Source organism: Salmo salar, chromosome ssa14 (assembly GCF_905237065.1).
Source record: "Salmo salar chromosome ssa14, Ssal_v3.1, whole genome shotgun sequence".
Taxonomy (NCBI): domain Eukaryota; kingdom Metazoa; phylum Chordata; class Actinopteri; order Salmoniformes; family Salmonidae; genus Salmo; species Salmo salar.
Genome location: NC_059455.1, coordinates 7,170,874 through 7,198,625, shown reverse-complemented (window position 1 = coordinate 7,198,625; position 27,752 = coordinate 7,170,874). Strand labels below are relative to the sequence as shown.

General features: G+C 42.5%; 1 protein-coding gene across 5 annotated transcripts in view; it reads right to left on the bottom strand.

Moving 5' to 3' along the window:
* Positions 1–27,752, bottom strand: part of LOC106568689 (activated CDC42 kinase 1) — a 177,292-nt gene that overhangs the window by 26,272 nt on the left and 123,268 nt on the right. For all 5 annotated transcript variants that reach the window (XM_014139250.2, XM_014139248.2, XM_014139247.2 and 2 more), the window contains 2 exons: positions 18,842–18,912; positions 811–1,059 (listed from right to left, as the gene is read on the bottom strand). In XM_014139250.2, coding sequence (XP_013994725.1) covers positions 811–1,059; positions 18,842–18,912 — 320 coding nt within the window. The remainder of the gene's footprint in view (positions 1–810; positions 1,060–18,841; positions 18,913–27,752) is intronic.

Genomic DNA, 27,752 nt, shown 5'->3' with positions numbered 1-27,752 from the left:
CCACAGGGGGCCAGTACAGAAAAAAAAAAAATGCATGAAATGAAATGTATGAATTCACTACTATAAGTCGCTCTGGGTAAGAGCGTCTGCTAAATGACTGATATGTAAATGACTAGATGTTCGATGGCAGTTTCACTGCTTATTTTCATTCTTCCCCTCAAAATCAGGGAGTGATTTAGACCTGGGTCACCATGTAGGTGCAATTAATAATCAGATAGAACAGAAAACAAGCAGGCTCCAGACCTCAGAGGGTAAGTTCTAAAATGTTTTGTAAACTATTCCCTTGGATACTGATCTGTGACACTGCACCTGGCTTTACTATTTCCATCTGGCCATATTGTGGTCACTGCTGGAGAGTGTTTGGACAAGATTCTCTCTTCATCACTCCCTTGCTCCTTCCCTCTCTCAAGGTCACATCTATAGGGGTTAGTGGTCAAGGGTTTGACCAGAACAGATGTTGAAGGGAGGGTGTTATGGTCATTTTTTCACATGTTGTCATGGTTTGAACTTTGAACCCACTGATACTTTGTTTCCCAGGGTGATCATGAGGGACTTTTATATCCTATTCCCTCTCTTCCTCTGTCTTTCTATCCTGATCCCTACTACTGTATACCTGAAGCGTTCCATAAGTGTTCCAGAAGCATGTGTGTTATTAGGTGTGTCTAGATGGGACCCTGTTTTCTAAACGGGGGCCTATAGGGGGTAAGATGCAGACCAATACCTCTCCCACTACCAGCCTTTCCAACACACATACACACACAAAGAGTACAGTACCCACACACTACACTCCCACCCCCCAGTCCCTCTCACCACTTTCCCGGTGGGCGTGAACCACTCGCCCCTCTTGACCACCCCGAAGGAGCCGTCGCCCAGCTTCTCGAAGAGCGCAAGGTCCTTCTCGCTGATCAGACAGGTGAGGGCCTGGTGCTGGGGGGGCTGGGACAGGGACTGAGGATCCCCCTCAACCGCTGGGGGTGGCGTGGGGGACAGCTTGCGGAAGGAAGAGGTGGGCGACGCCTGCTGGAAGTCCCCGCCATCCGGACGCTTCCCACTGAACACCTGGAGAAAGAGAAGAGAGGGAAAGAGAGTGTTAATACAACATGAACAAAAATATGTGCTCCACTCTTACTAAGTTCTGTAAATGAGTCTTTGGGTGCTGTAGCCCAGGAGTTATCCTCTACAGCATCAGTGTCCCGAAATCGGGACAGTTGCTGCTCAATATGCGATATGTGACTAGAATGGTGTTGTAAACAATAGCCAACTTTCCAGGATAGATATGTCTTATATCATCAGAAAGCTTAAAATTATTGTTCATCTAACTGCAGTGTCCAATTTACAGTCGCTATTACAGCGAAAAAATACCATGCTATTGTTTGAAGATAGTGCACAACAAAACACTTATCAAGGCAACTGGTTTGATACATTCACCTCTGACAGTAAATAATCTACTTATATTCAGTAATCTTGCTCTGATTTGTCATCCTGAGGGTCCCAGAGATATAATGTAGCATAGTTTTGTTTGATAAAATACATTTTTATATCCTAACCCGATCCATGTGTTTTGAGTGAATTCCAACTCTTTCAACAAAACAATTTATGAAATCTAAAAATTGGCAAATTGTTGTTTAACCCGGTCATGTTCGGTTTCTGTGCAATCCTCAGACACTCTAGAAGGCAACCAAACTTGTTTAATCATTCTACATTAAATATTGGCTACACAACATTTCAAATTAGCCCATGAAGGTCAGCCATTATTATGAACCAATGAGACAAGCGGTGTTCACTTGATTGACAGTGTCTTGGTACAATGACCACCTATCATTTTGAAACATAGCTAGCTAGATAGCCAATGATCTGGGCTTTACAGAAGTATGTGAACGCCCTTTGTGCGACAAACAGCCATCATGCTAGAGCTGTGCGCAACAGTTTCATTTTCATGTGAAAGCAAACAGGACGCACGGTAGTTTACATTATGCAGTGGTTTGTTATCTTCTACAAACTTTTCTCAAAACGGAAAAAGTAAAAAATGGCTAATAATAGTAGAAAAGCTCAATCGAAGTCAAAGTATGCAAATTTGGATGAAATGATTGCAGAAACTGATCGTGAGAGTGACAAAAAACGAATGGATGAGGACGAATGAGTGAGCACAGTTTTGATTCCAGGGCGGAATAAATGTTTTTGGAAGGAAAAGGTCCACTTTTAGATCAGCAAGTAAAATAAGTTTTTGCTTCTCATGCTAATGCAGTTAATTTAATGGGTGCATATTCATTTGAGATATTTTTCTTTGATATAACACACACACACACACACACACACATTAACAGTCAAAAGTTTGGACACACCTACTCATTCAAGGGTTTTTCTTTATTTTTAATATTTTCTACATTGTAGAATAATAGTGAAGACATCAAAACTGTGAAATAACACAAGATGACATCTTTGCACACTCTTGACATTCTCTCAACCAGCTTCACCTGGAATGCTTTTTCAACAGTCTTGAAGGAGTTCCCACATATGCTGAGTATGTTTTTTTTTCTCACTCTGCAGTCCAACTCAACCCAAACCATCTCAATTGGGTTGAGGTCGGGTGATTGTGGAGGCCAGGTCATCTGATGCAGCACTCCATCACTCTCCTTCTTGACAAAATACCCCTTACACAGCCTGGAGGTGTGTTGGGTCATTGTCCTGTTGAAAAACAAATGATAGTCCCACTAAACGCAAACCAGATGGGCCGGCGTATGTCTGCAGAATGCTGTGGTAGCCATGCTGGTTAAGTGTGACTTAAGTTCTAAATAAATCACTGACAGTATCACCAGCAATGCACCCCCACACCATCCCACCTCCTCCTCCATAAATCACGGTGGGAACAACACATGCTGAGATCATCTGTTCACCTATTCTGCATTTCACAAAGACACAGTGGTTGGAACCAAAAATGGCACATTTTGACTCATCAGACCAAAGGACAGATTTCCACCAGTCTAATGTCCATTGCTCATGTTTATTGGCCCAAGCAAGTCTCTTCTTATTATTGGTGTCCTTTAGTACCGTTTCTTTGCAGCAATTCGACCATGAAGGCCTGATACATGCAGTCTCCTCTGAACAGTTGATGTTGAGATTTGTGTTACTTGAACTCTGACGCATTTATTTGGGTTGCAATTTCTGAGGCTGGTAACTTTAATGAACTTATCCTCCGCAGCAGAGGTAACTCTTGATCTTCCTTTCCTGTGGTGCTCCTCATGAGAGGCAGTTTCATCATTGCACTTGATGGTTTTTGCGACTGCACTTGAAGAAACTTTCAAAGTTCTTGAAATGTTCCAGATTGACTGACCTTCATGTCTTAAAGTAATGATGGACTGTCGTTTCTCTTTGCTTATTCGAGCTGTTCTTGCCATAATATGGACTTGGTCTTTTACCAAATAGGGCTATCTTCTGTGTACCACCCTTACCTTGTCACAACACAACTGATTGGCTCAAACGCATTAAGGAAAGAAATTCCACAAATTAACTTTTAACAAGGCACACCTGTTGAATCAATACATTTTTCTGTGTCAAATCGCCAATTGGCAACCCTTCCCCTATGGGATTAATTGACACATTAACAAACTTTACAATAATTCACTATGGTAATTAAATTATAATTCTTCTTCCGGCATTCTCTGAATTATGCATCACATAAAGAGTGAAAAAAATTAAATACATCAATACATGATTAGATTATCCAAACAATAGTTACATCCCTGGAGCAGTACAATAATATACATACATATATACATGTATGTAGTGTGTATATGTATATACACACACACACACACACACACACACACACACACACACACACACACACACACACACATATATACATATATAACACACACACACACATATATATATACACACACCATAAACAGACAAATACATAAAAATTAAAAAAACATTAGTCACTTGAACCCAGTCTGACACAAAGAGAAGACACAATCTATATACACACTCCATTAACCACATAGAAGATAAATATTTGGACTATTTAATTATAGGTATCCCTTTTTCTTTTATTCCATTCTTTATGTAAATATTCCGCAAACAGAAATGCACAATGGACAAAAAAACATTTCAATATCTCCTCATCACTCAGCCACGTAATGCCAAGGTATATCTGGTGTGCTTTCTGGAATAAGAGCAAGCGTATATCATGGTAGAAAGGGAAATAGAGGATAAAATGAGTTTCATTCTCTATTTCTTCGAGGTCACAATAAATACATAGTCTTTCCTCTTCCATTTCACCACAATACTGACCTGTTTCAATACACAAAGGCAATATCCCTGATCTTACCTGTGCACATAACAATCTCTTGTTTTTAGGTAGGTTATACATAATATATCGCTCACACACTAATTCACCCTTAAACCCAAATTGAGAACCTTTTGTTTGATTATGATTAATCTCCTCCACCCATTTTTTTTTTAACAGTTGTTTTTTAATCATATCTCTGTCTCCCTTAATTTGGTTTTCATACAGATGTTCACAGTTGCCTAGGCTCCCCCTATGGATAGATCCCATTGAAAAACTTCACTAGCTATTCTGGCAGTTGGCATTTGCAACAGTCTATTCCAAAGTCTCACCATACGCGCCTTCCATCTCACCTCACAGGATTCCCAGCCCATGTCCTCTGTTATTGCAAGTATAGGTGCAAACTTGTGGACACCTAAAAAGTAACTTACTGCTCTGTTATGAACATGTTTGTTTTTAAAATACCTCTTGGCACCTCACACTCCTGCTGAATAGTCCAGAACAGGACACACGCATGTCTGATACAGTTTGGAATACGTGGCATAACCAATATCTTTGAGTGTTTGTTTTTCCTATAACTCCCCAAGAGCTCTACTTACTGAGTCGGCCAGGGCAGATGTTGCGTATAGAAAGGTAATATGTTCATCAATAAAAAGACCCAGATATTTATAAATGCTAGTAAACTCCAGAATGTCTTCACCAAAACAAAACTGAAAACCACTTCTCTTAGTAGCTGGTTTTCTAAAAGTCATTATCTGTGTTTTTGTCTGGTTAATCATGAGTCTCCATCTTTTACACCAAGTCATTATCTGTGTTTTTGTCTGGTTGATCATGAGTCTCCATCTTTTACACCAAGTCATTATCTGTGTTTTTGTCTGGTTAATCATGAGTCTCCATCTTTTACACCAATTTGACTGCACATAATAACATGTTCTGCAGGTCTTGTTCAGGGTCTGCCATCAAAACAATATAATCAGCATATAAAAGAAAACTTAGCATTTCATCATCATATCTTACTCCAATATTTAACTGTTTAATTTATTTTGCCAGATAATTTATAAACAAAGCAAACAAAGTCGGTGATAAGGCATCTCCTTGTTTTACACCCGAGGGTGTGGGAAACCAATCTGTACGATATTCATTAACACGCACACAAGCAACTGGTACTTTGTAAAGAGACTGGATTGCTTGATAACATTTCTCATCAACCCGTCTTTAACAAACTATAGGCCAAAAGATACCTATTTACAAAATCAAAAGCTTTCTGGAAATCAATGAAACATGCAAAATAGGCTTCTCTTCATGTTCATGTAATCTATTTCTAATTACAGGCTCTGGATTTACGAAAACCGTTTTGTTCTTCCACCTGAATGTTTTGGTGTAATGTAATTGTAATTAGCCTATTGTTGAGGATGGATTAATATCATTTATAAACTGTACTTAATAAACTTATGCCACTATAGTTCAGTGGCACTCTCGGGTCATTTTTTGAAGATTTGGGAATGGGATTCACTATAGACTTATACCAAGTTGATGGCAGTATACCTGTACTCAAAACATATTTGGAGCAAATTATATAGGACGTCAATTAATTTAGGGGATTTTAAAACCTCATTAGGCAATTCATCAATATCAAACGATTTCCCATTTTTTGCAGCGTCAATCACCTTAACTTCTGCCACAGACAGCTCCTCATTTAAGTATAGGTTACATATATAAGAGGGTTCTAACATTGTATTTTCCCGTTTAGTTCTCAGGGAACACGTCTTTATAAAATTCATCCTCAAAATATGCCACATTTTCGTTACATGAGAACAAACTAGCAAACCCCTTCTCCCACTCCACTGTGTAATATCAGAATTCAGCCCCCCTGCTCTTCCCTGACTTCCATTGGGATTTTCTTATGTCGTTTTGGTCCTAACTTATTTATTTGGCTCCAAAACTGTTGGGGATTTCTTGTCTGTATTTCCTGTAATAGCTGCCCTCCCTGATATCTCCATTTAAATAGGCGCTGTCTTTTATCAAACACATGCTGTTTTTTCTTAAATTCCTTCCTACACTGTTCTCTTGTATTCGTATCTTTACACTGTAAAAATAAGTACTCAGCCTCGCGCATCCCTTAACTCATCATTCCAATAAGGCTTGTTCAGCTTGTAAACTTTCCTGGCCTTGGGGGTGTATTCTTTATTCAAATTTTTTGCCATTTCAGAATATATAATATCACAAAATGTTTCATACCACACATCTAAATCAAATGTTGTTTATTGGCATCTTTCCAGAGTTTCGATGAGTTCCACTAGAGCTCTACATGCCATTTCAGTACACAGAAAGTAATTTGCCACATTTATTTTCTAACATTTAGGCCTATGCGGGGTATGTATCACAGCAATACCTGGTTGAGGAAGTTTGTGGCCGACAGAAAAGATCAGAATTAAAAGAGAATGATCAGGAAGTCCAATTAAGTCAAAACATCCGTATTTTTCAAACATCTGTGTAGAAGATAACACCTTAAATTCCAAACAAGTTTCTAGACCGTCGTGGAGGGTAACTCTATAGTCCACCACAGCGTTTCCTTTGCCAGATATGGATGTAAAGTTATCGCATGAGGGGCATATCCTTCCATTAATTATACACATTTTAGAGTCAAAGGAATCTAAAAGGGTTTCCCCATGATGATTTAACAAAGTCATCCAAAGCAACACGTGATGGAATGTCATCAATATAGTCATCTAACCTCCCAATTCGACTGTTAAGATCCCCACATATGTAAATAGCATCTGCATCTGGTATACTTGACTTAACAAAATGACTATAGAAGGACGCATCTCTACCCTGTGTGGACTGTTCAGGTGGCAAATAGCATGAAAACTCAACAAAACAAAAATCTGTCTACCTATGTTCAAAGCGCAAACCAATAATTCCTTCTATGGCTTTATCGATAATTTACATTTTATATGCTTTCATCATATCAGACTTTACACATATTCCCACTCCCCCAGAGTCCCTGCGGGCTTTCACATGAGTGTTTCTGTTGTGTCCATACCATACATACCCTTCAATATCAATAGTTTCTTGCCGACGCAAATGCGTTTAATTTATTGAGATAATGTCTGGGTTTAAGGATTTTAGTATTATTATCCGTAATTTATTGTTCAATGTAGTCCATCCGTTAACATTCCAATGTGCTATTGAAATCGAATCTCGTAGGGGATGGGAAGCCCCTCAATATGTAGTATGTCCGTCCACCCCATGTCCTGGTCCGCGTTGTCCTTCTGGTTGATCTCGTTTCATGACCCGTCCGCTTCCCATGACAAAATAGTCCTTTCCTCCTGGTATTTCTCTCAGCAGCGTCTTGAAGTTAAGTTCTATAAGGTGATCGGTGTGGGACTTGGCTGATCGAAGAAAGACTTTGTTATAATCAGAGCCACCTTCTCCTCCACAGACCGACACTCCACCTTCACAACCCCGGGACTTTTACCTCTCTCCCTCATCCTCTCAACTGCAATCACCTCTGTTTCTTAGCCTAGGCCTACCGATATCAACTGGTTCACTTTGGAGATTAGGTCCTCGTTTTCATCAGCTGGCAGCCACTATGATAGACACGTCTGGGTCTAACTTTGTTGTTTTGGCAGCGCCTATTCTCCCAGATTCTAGGAATTCTACACAGGACTCCAGACGTCCAACTTCAAGAGCTATGTGGTCTTATAGCTGCTTGTTATTATTCTCCAGTTGAGTCAGCAAAGTTGTATGATTATCCTGAATGGCTTTCTCCAAAGTTGCACGTAAGCTTTCAACTTTACTATTCATTCCTTTTTCAATACTCAGCTTAATTTTGTCCATATTATTTTCCATTTTTGTACATAGACTCCTTATCTCCGTCTTGAGATTAGACATGCTATTGGCACTTTCTTTCTTTGATAAATTCAGCTCCATGCTTTTCTCACCACTGCATAGATTTCTACCGGAGTCCATATGTTTTTAGCGGTTAAGTGTTTCTGTTATTGCTGTTCAAAGTAACGTTAGATAGCCAGCTAAATGTAATGCTAGGCTAGCCAGATTACTCGCCAAACAATCCCCGACAAGTCTGTCTATTGACCGTCTTTCACCCTCACGGGATTCAGACTTCAGCTACCTCCATTTATGATTCGATCGCTATGTTTTAAACTTTGAAAACGTTTAAATTAAAAAAGTTTAAAATAGTTTGGTCCCATAAAGAAGCAGCAGTGTTTTTCACTGTGTGCACCTGTTAATTGAAATGCATTCCAGGTGACTACCTCATGAAGCTGGTTGAGAGAATGCCAAAGCTGTCATCAAGTGTGCAAAGCTGTCATCAAGGAAAAGGGTGGCTCTTTGAAGAATATCATTGTTTAACACTTTATTGGTTACTACATGATTCCATATGTGTTATTTCATAGTTTTGATGTCTTTGATATTATTCTACAATGTAGAAAATAGTAAAAATAAGGAAAATCTCTTGAATGAGGGTACAAACTTTTGACTGGTATTGTATATGTTTATAGGTATGTGCTGTGTATTTGATGTATTGATGCAGGGCTCATCCATAAAAGTATTGATGAAGTATTGATGACCCCCGATAAAATAAAGGTAAAAAAAAAGAAGTAATAGTAAACTTGAGTTCTAACTGAATAAAAAAAAATCTTCAATAGTGGTAGAGACTGACTAGATGATCTCTGGGAGCCAACTCCAAAGAGACCACATTCAAACGTAGGAACTGGTTCCTCCAGTCTGATCCCTGCTGCCATCTCTGGCTTCACACCCACCGCGCCCTGCCATCTAGAGGTGTCAAGGGGCAAACCCAGAAGTGGAGGAGGGCCAGTGCAACAGCAGCGACTATCACCAAGGGAGAGGACTGTTGGCACCCTGTGCTAGAGGATGATGTGGAGCCAATTCCACCAACATTTTGACCTAAAAGGCAGCCAGGACCTCAGCTAGACATGACTGGAAAGTACAGCCCCCTTCCTTCATCTTTTCCAGATGTTTTTCTCCTTGTCAGTTCTTGGTTCGCTGGTGTCTAACACCAACAAGTATGGGGCTAAGAAGCAAGTAGGCAAGAAAGAGGCATGGAAGCCCATTTCCATCCAATACCTATACTGTCACATCTCACTGGTCATTTACATGGGGCTTGTGAAGTTGAAAAACCTGAAGGACTACTGGAGAAGCTGAAGACTACCAACTGCCTTTCCCCACCACTGTCATGTCTTCTAACAGGTTTCTGACTATTTCATGGGCACTTCATATCAGTGACTCACAAGCTGACAATGAGAAGAGAGGCACAGCAAGCTTTGATAAGCTCTGCAAAATCAAACCTCTACTCTAGCATTGAGGCCTGCAAGACCCATTTTCAGCCCGCCCAGAACCTGTCCATAGATGAGGATGGTAGTCTTAAAGGCTAGAATTGGTCTCAAACAATATATGTGTAACAAGCCAACAATATGGGGTTACAAACTGTTTGTTATGGCCGATTCTGTGTGTCTACACTTGGAATGTTCTTGTTTACGAGGGGAAATCCATCTCAGCCACCGGTAATGGACTTAGTTATGATTCCATTATGGAAATATTGGATTTTCCACTGCTGGGGATGGGCTACAAACTGTTTGTGGACAACTTTTACAAAAGCCCTAACCTGTTTACAGACCTGAGGAAGCTGAATGTATGGTCCTGGGGCACCATTCGTCCCAACAGAGTGGGTTTTCCCAAAACAAAAGTAAACGACATGCCTAAGAGGGCTGATAGGGGTACCATGCGATGGATTCGTAAAGATGCGGATGGATACCAGATAGGTGGCCATGTGCTCCAGTATCCACAAATTGTACAGTGGCGATCACATCAGCAGGAGTGTGAAGGACGCTAATGGGGCATGGCCCAAGAAAAATGTCCTCATTCCACCTGCTGTAAAGGATTACAACAAGAGCATGGGAGGTGTGGACCTGTCAGACACGCTGATAGGCTACCACAATGTTCTTCACAAGACAATGAAATGGTACAAGACATTGTTCCATCACTTCATCAACATTGCTGTGGTGAATGCATTCATTCTCCCGAAGGAAATGGCTAAGAGCTGTGGACAGACCCTCATGACACAGCTAGCCTTCAGAGAGCTGCTCATCCAGGAGCTTGCTGACTACGTCACAAAGTCCACTGCAACACCTTCTGTCCCCTCTACTCCTGCCACCAGTGGTGTTCACCTGCCAAAATACATAACTGCAGACCCGAATGTGCCTCAGAGCTAAAAGAGCACAGCAGGGAGGCGTCGTCGTACTCTGTGCCACAAGAAATCTCCCATCACCTGCACTATTTGCGCTGTTACCCTCTGCTTCACAGCAGAAAGAGACTGCTATGGGACTTGGCATCAGCAGCACAACGTTGTGTAGAGGACTGTGGGTGTTCTAAATACTCTAATTGTAAATAGTGTGAAAATATATATTTATTTAAACTTTGTGTGTGGTTTGTGGTGTGTGCACTTATGATATTAGATAAGTGTTGGCTGCTAACTTGGCCCTTATCTTAGTTCACCTCTGTGTTGGGAGGCATTGGATCAGCATTCTCGTCTCATCTCCTGTTAGTACCGTTTATGTAGGGAAGATAATGATCCATCATGTATGAGATTCCCGGGAGTGTGTAAACTTTATTTTTTTATTACCATAGCATTTTTGTATGTTCTCTATAGCTTTCTGTTTGAAAATGTATCAATTGACCAATTCGGCCACTTGGGTACATTTGGGCAAACTCGTGAGGGACAATTGGGAGACTTCATACTAAATATTATGTAGCTCTCTCATTCTTGAATGCATCAGTCTGAAATCTTGCACACACACTGTTGCCCTGTTGTGGACAACATCTAAATCCCCAGCTTCCTATCTCAATGTATGGCCTTTCTTTTGCATTTAAAGATGATGCAACAAAAATACAAATAGAAAACGCATGGTTTTTTTCCTTGCTTTATCTTTTACCAGATCAATTGTGTTATATTCTCCTACATTCATTTTACATATGCACAAACTTCAAAGTGCTTCCTTTCAAATAGTATCAAGAATATGCATGTCCTTGCTTAAGGTCCTTGGCTACAGGCAGTTAAATTTGGGTATGTCATTTTAGGAGGAAATTGAGATGCAGGGTCCTATCCAGAAGAGGTTATCTGACTTAGCAATGCTGGCCATCTTTTCCATACAAGTGAGAATAATTTGTTGTTCACCATTAAGATATACACTAACCAGCCAGAGTTCACGAAAATTGATGGCTCCTACAGACTGTGAGTCTGTAGCCGTGGCTTGCTATATAAAGCAGGCAGACATGCATTGAGGCATTTAGTTACTGGTCGATTGAACGTTAGAATGGGCAAAATGAGTGACCTAAGCAACTTTGGGTGTGGTATGATCATCAGTGCCTGGCACACCGGATCCATTATCTCAGAAACAGCTGCCCTCCTGGGCTTTTCAAGTGCAACAGTGTCTATCTAGGGTTTACAGGGAATGGAGCAACAAACAAAAAACATCCAGTCAGCGGCAGTCCAGTGGGTGAAAACAGATCGTGAGAGAGGTTGAAGGAGAATGGCAAGAATCGTGCAAGCTAACAGGTGGGACACAGTACAACAGTGACGTGCAGAATGGAATCTCGGAACGCACAACTCGTCGATCCTTGTCACAGACGGGCTATTGCAGCAGACGACCACACCGGGTTCCACTCCTATCAGCTAAAAACAAGAAGAAGGGGCTCCAGTGGGCCGACACTGGACAATTGAGAAGTGGAAAAATATTTTCTGGAACATGAAAGCAAGTTCAGTTTACCTGAGTGGCCTGCGCAGTCCCCAGACCTCAACCCAATAGAGTATCTATGGGATGAGATGGAATGGGCTGTTCGGCAGGATAAATGTACTGCTGTCCAATCTACAGCAATTTGCTGAGGCCATCGTATCAGCATGGACCAAAAATCCCTGTGGAACGTTTCCAACACCTTGTAGAATGCTCTGAAGAATTCAGGCTGTTCTGGAGGCAAAGGGGAGTCCGACCTGGTACTAGATGTTCCTAAAAAAACTGTCCGGGGAGTGTATATCCATATGGAACAGTCACAAATGACAAGAGCAGGTTTAACTTTAGTGGACAGCCAAAGTATTACTTTATTTGTATTTTATTATTAAAGCAGGAAGTCCCATTGAGAACAACTTATTTTTTTACAAGGCAGCCCTGCACTTTGACTTTTGACCACCCGGGCGCCGACAGAGATGGCCGCCTCGCTTCGCGTTCTTAGGAAACTATGCAGTATTTAGTTTTTTTATGTATTATTTCTTACACTGTTACCCCAGGAAATCTTAAGTCTTATTACATACAGCCGGGAGAAACTATTGGATATAAGAGCAACGTCAACTTACCAATATTACGACCAGGAATACGACTTTCCCGAAGCGGATCCTCTGTTTGGTCCACCACCCAGGACAATGGATCAGATCCCAGAAGGCGACCCAAAACAACAGCACCGCAGAAGGGGCAGACGGAGCGGTCTTCTGCTCAGGCTCCGTAGACGGACACATCGCCCACCGCTCCCGAGTATACTACTAGCCAATGTCCAGTCTCTTGACAACAAGGTAGACGAAATCCGAGCAAGGGTTGCCTTCCAGAGAGACAGAGATTGTAACATTCTCTGTTTCACGAAAACATGGCTTGCTCGGGATACGTTTTCAGAGTCGGTACAGCCACCTGGTCTCTTAACGCTTCGCGCTGACAGAAACAAACATCTCTCTGGTAAGAAGAAGGGCGGGGGTGTATGCCTTATGATTAACGAGTCGTGGTGTGATCATAACAACATATAGGAACTGAAGTATATGTATATACTGTACTCTAGACCATCTACTGCATCTTGCCTATGCCGTTCGGCCATCGCTCATCCATATATTTATATGTACATATTCTTATTCATTCCTTTAACGTGTGTGTATAAGGTAGTTGTTGTGAAATTGGTAGATTACTTGTTAGATATTACTGCATGGTCGGAACTAGAAGCACAAGCATTTCGCTATGCTCGCATTAACATCTGCTAACCATGTGTATGTGACAAATAAAATGTGATTTGATTTGATTTAGTTGTACAGTATTCAAAGGAGGAGAGTAACATTGGTTGTCTGTGTGGAGGCAGGGTGGTAGGACCGCAACACCTAGTTGAGTTGAGATAGCTCAATGACCGTTAGAGTTGAAAGACATGCTATCTGCTGAGGCACTTTGTAAAGGGGAGACACGGGCTTGTGCTGTGTAGAGGGAGAAGTGGGCCTGATATTGCCTTCCCTCTTTCCATCTCCCCCATTTCTGTCTCTGTATCTTGATCCCCCCACCATCTCGTTTCTCCCTCTCCCTAGCCCTCTCCCCAGCCCCAGTTGTGTGAAGGGTTATCCTCCTCACTCTCTTTTCTCTCTTCACGCCCTCCCTCCCCCTGCCAGCCAGTGTGTGTGTGCTGTAGCAGGTGTGTGTTGAGGAGAGCCAGGGCTCAATTATATCCAGCGCCCTGTGGTCGGCTCACTTGGTCAGGGGTGTCACAGCAGGGAGGGTGCAGAGTGATCCCTAGCCTGTTATCTTGATATGGGGGGTGGTGAGGGCAGGGGTGTATGCATATGCACACACACACACACACACACACACACACTTGTACAACTAACCTTGTGGGGACACACAATTCAGTCCCATTCAAAATCCTATATTCCCTAACCCCTAACACTAAACCTAACCCGTACTCTTACCCTAACCCTAACCTTAACCTGAAAACCTAACCTTAACCCTAACTCCTAACACTAACCCTAAAACTAACCCTAGCTCATAACCCTTAACGTAATTCTAACCCTAACACTAATTCAAACGTTAACCCTAAAAAAAACTAGAAATAGCATTTGACCTCAGACTAATAAAATGTCCCCAGATAGTCACATTTTTGTTTTTGTTTGTTTACTATTCTTGTGGAGAATAGTTAAACACATCCACACACACACACACACACACACTCAAACAATACTGCCACAAACATGAACAAACAGACAATTACTACACACACACTAGAGGTCGACCGATTAATCGGAATGGCCGAATAATTAGGGCCGATTTCAAGTTTTCATAACAATCGGTAATCGGTATTTTTGGCCACCAATTTGCCGTTTAAAAAAAAAATACTGTAATATTTTTTATTTATTTTTTATTTTATTTTATTTAACTAGGCAAGTCAGTTAAAGAACACATTCTTATTTTCAATGACTGCCTAGGAACGGTGGGTTAACTGCCTTGTTCAGGGGCAGAACGACAGATTTTTACCTTGTCAGCTTGGGGATGCAACCTTACGTTAACTAGCCCAACGCTCTAACCACCTGCTTTACGTTGCCAAGGTAAGTTGCTAGCTAGCATTAAACTTATCTTATAAAAAAACAATCAATCAATCATAATCACTAGTTAACTACACATGGTTGATGATATTACTAGTTTATCTAGCCTGTCCTGCTTTGCATATAATCGATGTGGTGCGCATTCGCGAAAAAGGACTGTCTTTGCTCCGACGTGTATCTAACCATAAACATCAATGTCTTTCTTAAAATCAATACACAAGTATATATTTTTAAACCTGCATATTTAGTTAATATTGCCTGCTAACATGAATTTCTTTTAACTAGGGAAAATGTGTCACTTCTCTTGCAAACAGAGTCAGGGTATATGCAGCAGTTTGGGCCGCCTGGCTTGTTGCGAACTGTGAAGACTATTTCTTCCTAACAAAGACAGCAGACTTCGCCAAACGGGATGATTTAACAAAAGCGCATTTGCGAAAAAAAGCACAATCGTTGCACGACTGTACCTAACCATAAACATCAATGCCTTTCTTAAAATCAATACACAGAAGTATATATTTTTAAACCTCCATATTTAGCTAAAAGAAATCCAGGTTAGCAGGCAATATTAACCAGGTGAAATTGTGTCAGTTCTCTTGCACGCAGAATCAGGGTATACAGAATCTGGCTCGTTGCGAACTAATTTGCCAGAATTTTACGGAACTATGAAATAACATTGTAGGTTGTGCGATGTAACAGGAATATTTAGACTTATGGATGCCACCCGTTAGATAAAATACGCAACGGTTCCGTATGTCACTGAAAGAATAATGTTTTCGAGATGATAGTTTCCGGATTTGACCATATTAATGACCTAAGGTTGATTATATTATAGTTAAGTCTATGATTTCATATTTGATAGAGCAGTCTGACTGAGCGGTGGTAGGCAGCAGCAGGCTCGTAATAGTCAAAGATATATGGTTTAGAGAGAAATAGTCGACGCGTCATAATTCCTGTAATAACTTGCGGCTGAACGTGAAAGGGTTATTTTACCGTTCATGTCTTCCATAGAGAATGTCTTGATCTACTTCAAATAAGGTCTGTGTTTTGTGCTTAAACCGCCTCGGCGTTTTGATACCCGTGTAAATCTCACTAGGTAACGTTTGTCAACAAATTTTCATAAATCCACTCTACAAAAAAATGTATCTTTGCTTATATTAATCAGAGTTATATCCTATGGATATCTACACAGTTATAAAATTGGCAAGGTGGTGTAAGCCTAAACCAAACACAGACCTTATTTTAAGTTAATCTAAAAATATCCTATGGAATAAATGAAGGAAACGCTTTTCAGATTTTGCTAGAAGGTGTCATGGGAATTATGACTCGCACTTTGGTAGTGAATTCTTACCATGCCCATTATTAAAATAGGATTTCCTGCATATAGAAATTAGTTTTTGTTTTCAGCATTCATCACAGGTAACTTAAACTCTATTTTTATTATTCAAACAGTTGAGAGTATTTGTCTCCTAAGCAGACTCTTCAGTATCGTTGTCACTTCAGAGCTGTGTGTGTGTGTGTGTGTGTGTGTGTGTGTGTGTGTGTGTGTGTGTATACATAAAAAAAAATCATTACAATAATCGTCCGATTAATCGGCAGCGGCTTTTTTGGTCCTCCAATAATCGGTATCGGTATATCATAATCGGTCGACCTCTAACACACACATACGCATTAACACAAATACACGAGCGTGCACGCAAGACACACGAGCGTGCACGCAATAACTCAAAACTCAGACACACATTAGTTAACAGAATTAACAGACACACAAAATTCTATATTCCCCAATAACTCCAGGATGTTCCATTATCTTTATGAGAGGAAGAAGGAAACTTTAAACTTGGCTTAAGATCAGGCAACAGGCAACATTTTTAAGCTTGGTTCCTCTCTAGGTTTCTTCCTAGGTTCTGGCCTTTCTAGGGAGTTTTTCCTAGCCACCGTGCTTCTACACCTGCATTGCTTGCTGTTTGGGGTTTTAAGCTGGGATTCTGTACAGCACTTTGTGACATCAGCTGATGTAAGAAGGGCTTTATAAATACATTTGATTGATTGAACAAGGCATGAATTAGACTGCCGATCGGAAGAGCGTTCGTTAGAGCACCCTATTAGATTAAAGCCTTGGGCTTGGTTAGAGTGGAGGCAGGGGCTGAAGTCTTAGGTAGCAGGGAGGCCCAGTGTCAGTGAGTAGGAACGAAAATCAAGCCCCTTTCCTCAGTGTCTAAAGCTGGAGTTGGACATTACTGGCTGAGGGGATTTTTACAGCTCCACATGTCTGTGGTGTGGTGTATGCATCAATGAGTCTGCTTCAGTGTGTGCGTGTATGTCTCGGTGGTGAGTCTGGTGTTCTAAATAGGGGACGGGACAGTTTTTTAAATAGTGAAGATGGTAGACCAGCACACAACCCTAAACTGTAACCACGCACACACAGCGAGCCATACACACAAACGAACACTCTGAGCTCCCCCCCACACACACACACAGTCAGTGGCTGAGGAGGAAGATTATTTGGACGGGTGGTTGGTGCCAGAAGCGGAAACAAACACGTGTAATTTTAGAAAGCTATCATCTCCTCAGCCTGGCTGCATTCTGGCTGAAGCGGCCAACACTGCAGTCTGCATCCCAGAGGCTGCAGCTCCCTACTACTAGACCTCAGAGGGTGACATGGCAGTGAGTAAGAGTGTGTGTGTGTGTGTGTGTGTGTGTGTGTGTGTGTGTGTGTGTGTGTGTGTGTGTGTGTGTGTGTGTGTGTGGTTATTCAGCAGAAAGTTTGGGGTACAGTTCAGAGTTATACAAGCCGACTCAGGGGTCATATGCAAACTCAATTGACAGCGATAGAGTCAGCCAAGCTGTGTGTGTGCATTCATGTGTATGTGTGCACTGTAAGTTTGTGAACATACTAGAGTCTGTCCGTCTCTATGCGTTCTGTGTACACTGAGTGTACAACACATTAAGAACACGTGCTCTTTCCATGACATAGAATGACCAGGTGAATCCATGTGAAAGCTATGATCCCTTATTGATGTCACTTGTTAAATCCGCTTCAATCAGTGTAGATGAAGGGGAGGAGAAAGGTTAAAGAAGGATTTTTAAGCATTGAGACAATTGAGACATGGATTGTGTATGTGTGCCCTTTAAAAGATTTAAGTGCCTCGAAAATGGTATCCTCTGACACCGCCTGGTGTATAGGTCCTGGATGGCAGGAACCTTGGCTCCAGTGATGTACTGGGCTGTACGTACTACCCTCTGTAACACCTTACGGTCGGATGTCGAGCAGTTACCATACCAGGTGGTGATGCAACCGGTCAGGATGCTCTGGATGGTGTAGCTGTATAACTTTTTGAGGATCCCATGCCAAATCTTTTTAGTCTTCTGAGGGGGAAATGGTGTTGTCATGCCCTCATCACTAGTGTCTTGGTGTGTTTGGACCATGATAGTTTGTTGGTGATGTGGACACCAAGGAACTTGAAACTCCCGACCCGCTCCACTATAGCCCCGTCGATGTGAATGCGGGCATATTCGGCCCTCCTTTTCCTGTAGTACACAATCAGCTCCTTTGTTTTGCTCACATTTAGGAAGAGGTTGTTGTCCTGGCAACACACTGCCAGGTCTCCGACCTCCTCCCTATAGGCTGTCTAATCGTTGTCGGTGATCAGGCCTACCATTGTCGTGTCGTCAGAAAACTTAATGGTGGTGTTGGCGTTGTGCTTGGCCACGCAGTCGTGGGTGAACAGGGAGTACAGGAGGAGACTAAGCACGCACAGCTGAGGGGCCCCCCATATTGAGGATCAGCATGACACTTTAAAGACACTTTGTTGGTGTTTCCTTTATTTTGGCAATTACCTGTACATGTGCGCGCTCACACAAATGAATCTGACATCTAACCTCCCCATACAACTCCATTGTACACACAACTGCTCAGCTCATTTGAACTCCGTATGTAAAACCAAGCTATGGGAACAGTGAATTCAGACCAAAGAAAACACGTCCTAATGTCCACAAGGAACAGAGATTGACAATGTGCGACAGGATGGATCAAGACACTGTATGAGCAGACGAACATATACACACGATCACATGTTAATATGTTAGGGTCATTGTGCATGTGCGAGACAGATAGTTTGTACTGTAGAGTGAGTGTACTGTATGTATTATATTCGTATGTATGCATTTGTGTACTCTACCTTGCTCATCCAGGACTTCCGCTTGCACATGGCTTTCCTCCTCTTGACCGCCTCCCACAGCCGTCTCTGCCCTGTAGCGACACCCACGACAGAGAGAGAGGGAGAGCGAGAAGCATAATGTCACTGACTATGTAGACCAAGAATCCGAAACGACTTCTTCCAAACTACAGTGATATCACTATGGCATGTGATAGTGATAGTCATATTCAATTCATCATCATTCATTAATGTATGGCCAGCAGAGTGTTGTAAACCAAACATTGAGTCGCTTACATAACAATCAGTGTTATGCTAATGCTAAACTCTCTGGACCTGTTCATATGCGAATATCCTATTCTATGCTGAACAAAAATATAAACGCAACAGGTCAAGTGTTGGTCCCATGTTTCATGAGCTGAAATAAAAGATCCCAGAAATGTTCCATATGAACAAAAATAACATTTCTCTCATATTGTGTGTACAAATTTGTTTACATCCCTGTTAGTGAGCATTTCTCCTTTGCCAAGATAATCTATCCACCTGACAGGTGTGGCATATCAAGAAGCTGATTAAACAGCATGATCATTACCCAGATGCATCTTGTGCTAGGGACAATAAAAGGCAACTCTAAAATGTGCAGTTTTGTCACAACATAATGCCACAGATGTCTCTAGTTTTGAGGGAGCATGCAATTGGCATGCTGACTGCAAGAATACCCAGCAGAGCTGTTGCCAGAGAATGTAAAGTTAATTTCTCTACCATAAGCCGCCTCCAAAATCATTTTAGAGAATTTGGCAGTAAGTCCAACCAGCCTCACAACCGTAGACCATGTTTTACCACACCAGAAAACTGATGAAACTGAGGAGTATTTCTGTCTGTAATAAAACCCTTTTTTGGGGGAAAACGGATTGGCTGGACCTGGCTCCCAAGTGAGTGGACCTATGACTGTGCCCCTGCCCATTCATGTGAAATCAATAAAGTAGGGCCTAATGAATCAATTTTAATTGACTGATTTCCTTATATGAACTGTATCTTAGTAAAATAATTTGAATTGTTGCATGTTGCATTTATACTTCAGGGTCGGCAAACCCTCTTCCTGAAAATGTCACGCTCTGACCTAGGAGAGCTGTGTTTTTTCTGTTTAGCTTGGCCAGGGTGTGATAGGTGGGTGGGCATTCTATGTTTTGTGTTCTATGTTTTGGCCGGGTATGGTTTCCAATCAGAGGCAGGTGTCTATCGTTGTCTCTGATTGGAAGCCATACTTAGGCAGCCTGTTTTTCCCTTGGTTTTTGTGGGTAGTTATTTTCCGTTTTAGTTGTAAGTACCTGACGGAACTGTCTGCTGTCATTTTTTGTTTAATTTGTAAAGTGTTCATTCTTCTTCATTAAACTCAAGATGAACATATTCCACGCTGCACCTTGGTCTACTCATTTCGACGCCTGTGACAGAAAAGCTACTGGCAATGCAAGCTTTTGCTCCAACCCTGTTGTGCTGTAACTCCTTCAATTCAGCTAATCAAGGTCCTGGTGAGCAGCTAATTAGTAGATTCAGGCAAGATTAGGGTTGTCCCAAAAGCTTCCAGAAGGGGTAGCCCTCTCGGAGGAGAGTTGGGCACCACTGCTGTACTTGATACGTAAGAAAAGCATCCCCTGGGACTGCACTGTTCTGTACTGTTCAGTCCCTCCAGGATTCCACAGCGTTTTTGTGATAGTACTGGGCAAAAATGCTCGATTTAGATGCAGCACTTCTGACATTTTGCATTGCAATTTGAGATGATTAACTTCAAGTTATTACGAAAATGCGCTGACGGGGGAAAAGTTTTGTTGACGTGTGGCTTGATTGAACCATTTTATGCAGTGAAAGTGCTGTGATTGGTTACAATTTGTGTAGTGCAGTGATCAAAGTTTTATTTGGTAATATTATCAAATACATTTGATTGATTGGGTATGTATTCTAAGTGGTATCCTAGTATGGATATTGGAATGTAGCCAACATACACTCTATACTAAACACCCTTGTCTCCAATGCTTCCCACAGTGAAGTTGGCTGGATGTCCTTTGAGTGGTGGACCAATCTTGATAAACATGGGAAACGGTTGAGTGTGAAAAATCCAGCAGCTTTGCAGTTCTTGACACAAACCAGTGCACCTGGCACCTATTACCATATCCCGTTCAAAAGCACTTACATCTTTTGTCTTACCCATTCACCCTGAATGGAACACATAGTTTAGTATAGAGTGCATGTTGGCTACATTCCAATGGGGCGGCAGGTAGCCTAGTGGTTAGAGGTTTAGGCTAGTAACTGGAAGGTTGCAAGATTGATTCCCCGAGCTGACAAGGTAAAAATCTGTTGTTCTGCCCTTGAACAAGGCAGTTAACCCACTGTTCCTAGGCCGTCATTGAAAATAAGAATTTGTTCTTAACTGACTTGCCTAGTTAAATAAAGGTAAAAAAATTGTCAATTGTCTCAAGGCTTAAAAATCCTTCTTTAACCTGATATTAATTTAACAAGTGATATCAATAAGTTACCATTGTATCAACATGTTTTGATCATGACATTATTGGTATGTCCACAGTGAACAGTTTACTTAAGGTTTAGTGAATGATTTGTCCCAAATACAATGCTTTCAGTTTTTGAAATATTTAGCTCTAACTTATTCCTTGCCACCCATTCTAAAACGCTCTTTGTTAAGTGTTGCAGTGAATTAAATCGCTGTAGTAGCTGATATTTTGTATACTCAGTGTATATGAATGATTTTAAACTTTTTTTTTTTTTTAAAGAATCAATTCATAGGTTGCAACTCTGAGCTCATCGACAGACAATGTAAATGAAAGGAATGAAAACCAGAAAAAAAGAGAGAAAAAGGAGGACAATGGAAATCCGAGTGAGTAGAGAGGAATTGAGAGGGGGGCTTAGAGAGTGACGAATGGAAAGGAAGACTACTTTTTTTTTCGCTCTAATGTGCTTAAGGACGCACACCCGTGTTAGAACGGCTTAGGGGAAATTACATTTGAAGGGTTTAATTACCGGTTAAATGTGAATTATGAAAAGATATTAAGGGCATTCGTGTTGGAAAGAAAATATCTGCTCTATTGATATTCTGTTCCACTTCCAAGTTTGTGTAACTCCACGACAAAAGAGCGGAATCTAGCCTAACAGAATACAGTTAGTATAACTAGTGAATTAAGTGGATGTGCTGTAAATCGGGGGTAAATTACACATTGCTTTTAAAGCGGGAATAAGAAAGGATATGGTGGAAGCCAACATAAGGGAAATGCATCATGTTTATCATTGTTCCACAGAAAGAGAAGGAGCGAGGGAGAGAAAAGGAGGTGATTCTCCAGGCTTGTGAATAGCCAGATGACAATGCAAAAACACTTAAATACGTTTTTAAATTTCTATCAGCATGTCATCTGTGCAATTAGAGGCGAACAAACTCTAGATCACCTGTACTCTACACACAGAGAAATACAAAGCTCTCCCTTGCCCTCCATTTGTCAAATCTGACAATAACTCTATCCTCCTGACTCCTACTTATAAGCAAACTCAAACAGGAAGTACCAGTGACGCGCTCAATATGGAAGTGGTTCGATGAAGCAGATGCTAAGCTGCAGGACTGTTTCACTACCACAGACTGGAATACAGTGCCTTTGGAAAATATTCAGACCCCTTGACTTTTTCCACATTTTGTTACCTTACAGCATTATTATAAAATAGATTAAAAAAATGTAAAATCCTCAGCAATCTACACACAATACAATACATGTATAAAACATTTATTTACTTAAGTATTCAGACCCTTTACTATGAGATTCGAAATTGAGCTCAGGTGCATCCTGTTTCCATTGATCATCCTTGAGATGTTTCTACAACTTGATTGGAGTCCACCGGTGGTAAATTAAATTGATTGGACATGATTTTGAAAGGCATACACCTGTCTATATAAGGTCCCACAGTTGACAGTGCATGTCAGTGCAAAAACCAAGCCATGAGGTGGAAGGAATTGTCCATAGAGCTCTGAGACAGGATTCTGTCGAGGCACAGACCTGGGGAAGGGTACCCCAAAAATTCTGCAACATTGAAGGTCCCCAGGAACACAGTGGTCTCCATTCTTAAATGGAAGAAGTTTGGAACCACCAAGACTCTTCCTAGAGCTGTCCGCCCAGCCAAACTGAGCAATTGGGGGAGAAGGGCCTTGGTCAGGGAGGTGACCAAGAACCTGATGGTCACTCTGACAGAGCTCGAGAGTTCCTCTGTGGAGATGGGAGAACCTTCCAGAAGGACAACCATCTCTGCTGCACTCCACCAATCAGGCCTTTATGGCAGTGGAAAGACGGAAGCCACTCCTCAGTAAAAGGCACATGACAGCCTGCTTGGAGTTTGCCAAAAGGCACCTAAAGACTCTCAGACCATGAGAAATAAGATTCTCTGGTCTGATGAAACCAAGATTGAACTCTTTAGCCTGAATGCCAAGCGTCACGTCTGGCACCATCCCTACGGGAATGCACGGTGGTGGCAGCATCATGCTGTGGGAATGTTTTTCAGCGGCAGGGACTGGGAAACTAGTCAGGATTGAGGCAAAGATGAACGGAGCAAAGTACAGAGAGATCCTTGATGAAAACCTGCTCCAGAGCGCTCAGGACCTCAGACTGGGGCGAAGGTTCACCTTCCAACAGGAGAACGACACTAAGCACACAGCCAAGACAAAGCAGGATTGGCTTCGGGACAAGTCTCTGAATGTCCTTGAGTGGCCCAGCCAGAGCCCGGACTTGAACCCGATCGAACACCTCTGGAGAGACCTGAAAATAGCTGTGCAGCAACACTCCCCATCCAATCTGACAGAGCTTGAGAGGATTTGCAGAGAAGAATGGGAGAAAGTCGTCTTCCCTGTGGCTCAGTTGATAGAGCATGGTGTTTGCAACGCCAGCATGGTGTGTGCAACGCCAGGGTTGTGGGTTCGATTCCCACGGGGGGCCAGTACAAAAAAAATATGAAATGTATGCATTCCCTACTGTAAGTCGCTCTGGATAAGAGCGTCTGCTAAATGACTAAAATGTAAATGTAAAATGTGTAGCGTCATACCCAAGAAAACTCAATGCTGTAATCGCTGTTTATTTGGTAAATATTTTCTTAACTCTTCTTGAACTGCAATGTTGGTTAAAGGCTTGAAAGTAAGCATTTCACGTTAAGGTCTACACTTGTTGTATTCGGCGCATTTGACAAAGTTTGATTTGATTTGAAAGGTGGCATCCCATGACGGTGCCACTTTGAAAGTCACTGAGCTCTTCGGTCAGGCCATTCTTCTGACAATGTTTGTCTATGGAGATTGCATGGCTGTGTGCTCGATTTTATACACCTGTCAGCACCTGTCCACATACTTTTGTATACATAGTGTATCTATCTCAATTACCTCGTACCCCTGCACATCGATTCGGTACTGGTACCCTGTGTATATAGCCAAGTTATTGTTACTTGTTGTGTATTTATTCCTTGTGTTATTATTTTTATATTTTTTCTTTCTGCATTGTTGGGAAAGGCCCATAAGTAAGCAATTCAATGTTAGTCTATACCTGTTGTTTACGAAGCATGTGACAAATACAAAATATCATATGACAAAGCAGAGAGAGAGTGGCCTACTGAAAACAAAGCCTTCTCTTTGGCAGCAGGGCTCCTTGAGATATCACAATATGGTTTATAGATTTGTTTGCCTCCTAAATGTTATTGTAATAATGCATGGCCCTTCTGTTGACTGACTGCTGCTTTGGATGAAGGCATCAGATAAATAAGCATAAAATTCAAATGCTAACTAGAGGGAGAAGTTATTTGTTTTATTTGTTTATTCGACAGGGACCACCATGTACAACAAACATTGCACCAGTTTTAGCTACATAGCCAAATGTAATCTGCAGTCCCTTATACTAGCTGAAGTATCCTTAGATTTAAACGTACAAAAAAGCTTTAGTTTTAAGATTGACTCATTATGGTACTCTGTTAGTCATTGTTTAATGCTGAACAAAAATATAAAAAGTAACTTGCAACAATTTAAAAGATTTTGCTGAATTACAGTTCATATAAGGAAATAAGTCAATTGAAATAAATTCATTAGGCCCAAATCCATGGGTGGGCCTGGGAGGGCATTACCAGGCCCAGCGAAACTTACTGCCAAATTCTCTAAAATGATTTTGGAGGCGGCTTATGGTAGAGAAATTAACATTACATTTTCTGGAAACAGCTCTGGTGGACATTCCTGCAGTCAGCATAACAATTGCACGTTCCCTCAAAACTTGAGACATCTGTGGAATTGTGTTGTGTGACAAAACTGCACATTTTAGAGTGGCATTTTATTGTCCCCAGCACAAGGTGCAGTTGTGTAATGATCATGCAGTTTAATTAGCTTATTGATATGCTACACCGGTCAGGTGGATGGATTATCTTGCCAAAGGATAAAATGCTCACTAACAGGGAAGTAACAAATTCGTGCACAAAATGTGAGAGAAATAATATTTTGTGTGTATGGGAACTTTTATTTCAGAAAATAGGACCAGCACTTTACATGTTTATATTTTTGTTCAGTGTAGTTTCCCTTGCCTGGCATTTCCCTACTTCTTCCTGAGGCTGCCATTCATTCCCTTGGTTGGTTGTGTGCCTGGCCCGCACTGGAGGCAAAAGGCCCTCACACACTGGTATAACCCAGAAATTAACACCGGCATATGGCCTTTTGTTTTACTGGTGGTGGCTGTTTGGAAGGCTATGGTCGAGCCCCCTCCCTTTACACACACACACACAGGCTCGCTCACACACACACACACAGGCTCACACACACACACACACACACACACACACACACACACACACAGGCTCACACACACACACAGGCTCACACACACACACAGGCTCACACACACACACACACACACACACACACACACACACACACACACACACACACAGGCTCACACACTCACACACACACAGGCTCACACACACACAGGCTCACACACTCACACACACACAGGCTCACACACTCACACACAGGCTCACACACACACAGGCTCACACACACACAGGCTCACACAGGCTCACACACACACGCTCACACACACACACACAGGCTCTCTCACTCACACACAGGCTCACACAAGCACACACACACAGGCTCACACACACACACACACAGGCTCACACACAGGCTCACACACACACACAGGCTCACACACACACACACACACACACACACAGGCTCACACACACACACAGGCTCACACACACACACAGGCTCACACACACACACAGGCTCACACACACACACACACACAAGGCTCACACACACACAGGCTCACACACACACACACACACACACAGGCTCACACACACACAGGCTCACACACACACACACACAGGCTCACACACACACACACACACACACACACACACACACACACACACAGGCTCACACACACACACACACACACACACACACACACACACACACACACACACACACACACACACAGGTTCACACACACACAGGCTCACACACTCACACACACACAGGCTCACACACTCACACACACACAGGCTCACACACTCACACACACACAGGCTCACACACTCACACACAGGCTCACACACACACAGGCTCACACACACACAGGCTCACACACACACAGGCTCACACAGGCTCACACACACACGCTCACACACACACAGGCTCTCTCACTCACACACAGGCTCACACAAGCACACACACACAGGCTCACACACACACACACACAGGCTCACACACAGGCTCACACACACACACAGGCTCACACACACACACAGGCTCACACACACACACAGGCTCACACACACACACAGGCACACACACACACACACAGGCTCACACACACACAGGCTCACACACACAGGCTCACACACACACAGGCTCACACACACACACACACACACACACGCTCACACACACACACACACACACACACAGGCTCACACACACACACACACACACACACACACACACACACACACACACACAGGCTCACACACACACACAGGCTCACACACACAGGCTCACACACACAGGCTCACACACACACACAGGCTCACACACACAGGCTCACACACACACACAGGCTCACACACACACACACACACACACACACAGGCTCACACACACAGGCTCACACACACACAGGCTCACACACACACAGGCTCACACACACACAGGCTCACACACACACACACACAGGCTCACACACACACACACACACACACACACACACACACACACAGGTTCACACACACACAGGCTCACACACTCACACACACACAGGCTCACACACTCACACACACACAGGCTCACACACTCACACACTCACACACACACAGGCTCACACACTCACACACAGGCTCACACACACACAGGCTCACACACACACAGGCTCACACACACACAGGCTCACACAGGCTCACACACACACGCTCACACACACACACACAGGCTCTCTCACTCACACACAGGCTCACACAAGCACACACACACAGGCTCACACACACACACAGGCTCACACACAGGCTCACACACACACACACACACAGGCACACACACACACAGGCTCACACACACACACACACACACACGGGCTCACACACACACAGGCTCACACACACACAGGCTCACACACACACACACACACACACACACACACACACACACGCTCTCACACACACACACACACACACACACAGGCTCACACACACACACACACACACAGGCTCACACACACACACACACACAGGCTCACACACACACAGGCTCACACACACAGGCTCACACACACACACACACACAGGCTCACACACACACACACACACACACACACACACACACACACACACACACACACACACACACACACAGGCTCACACACAC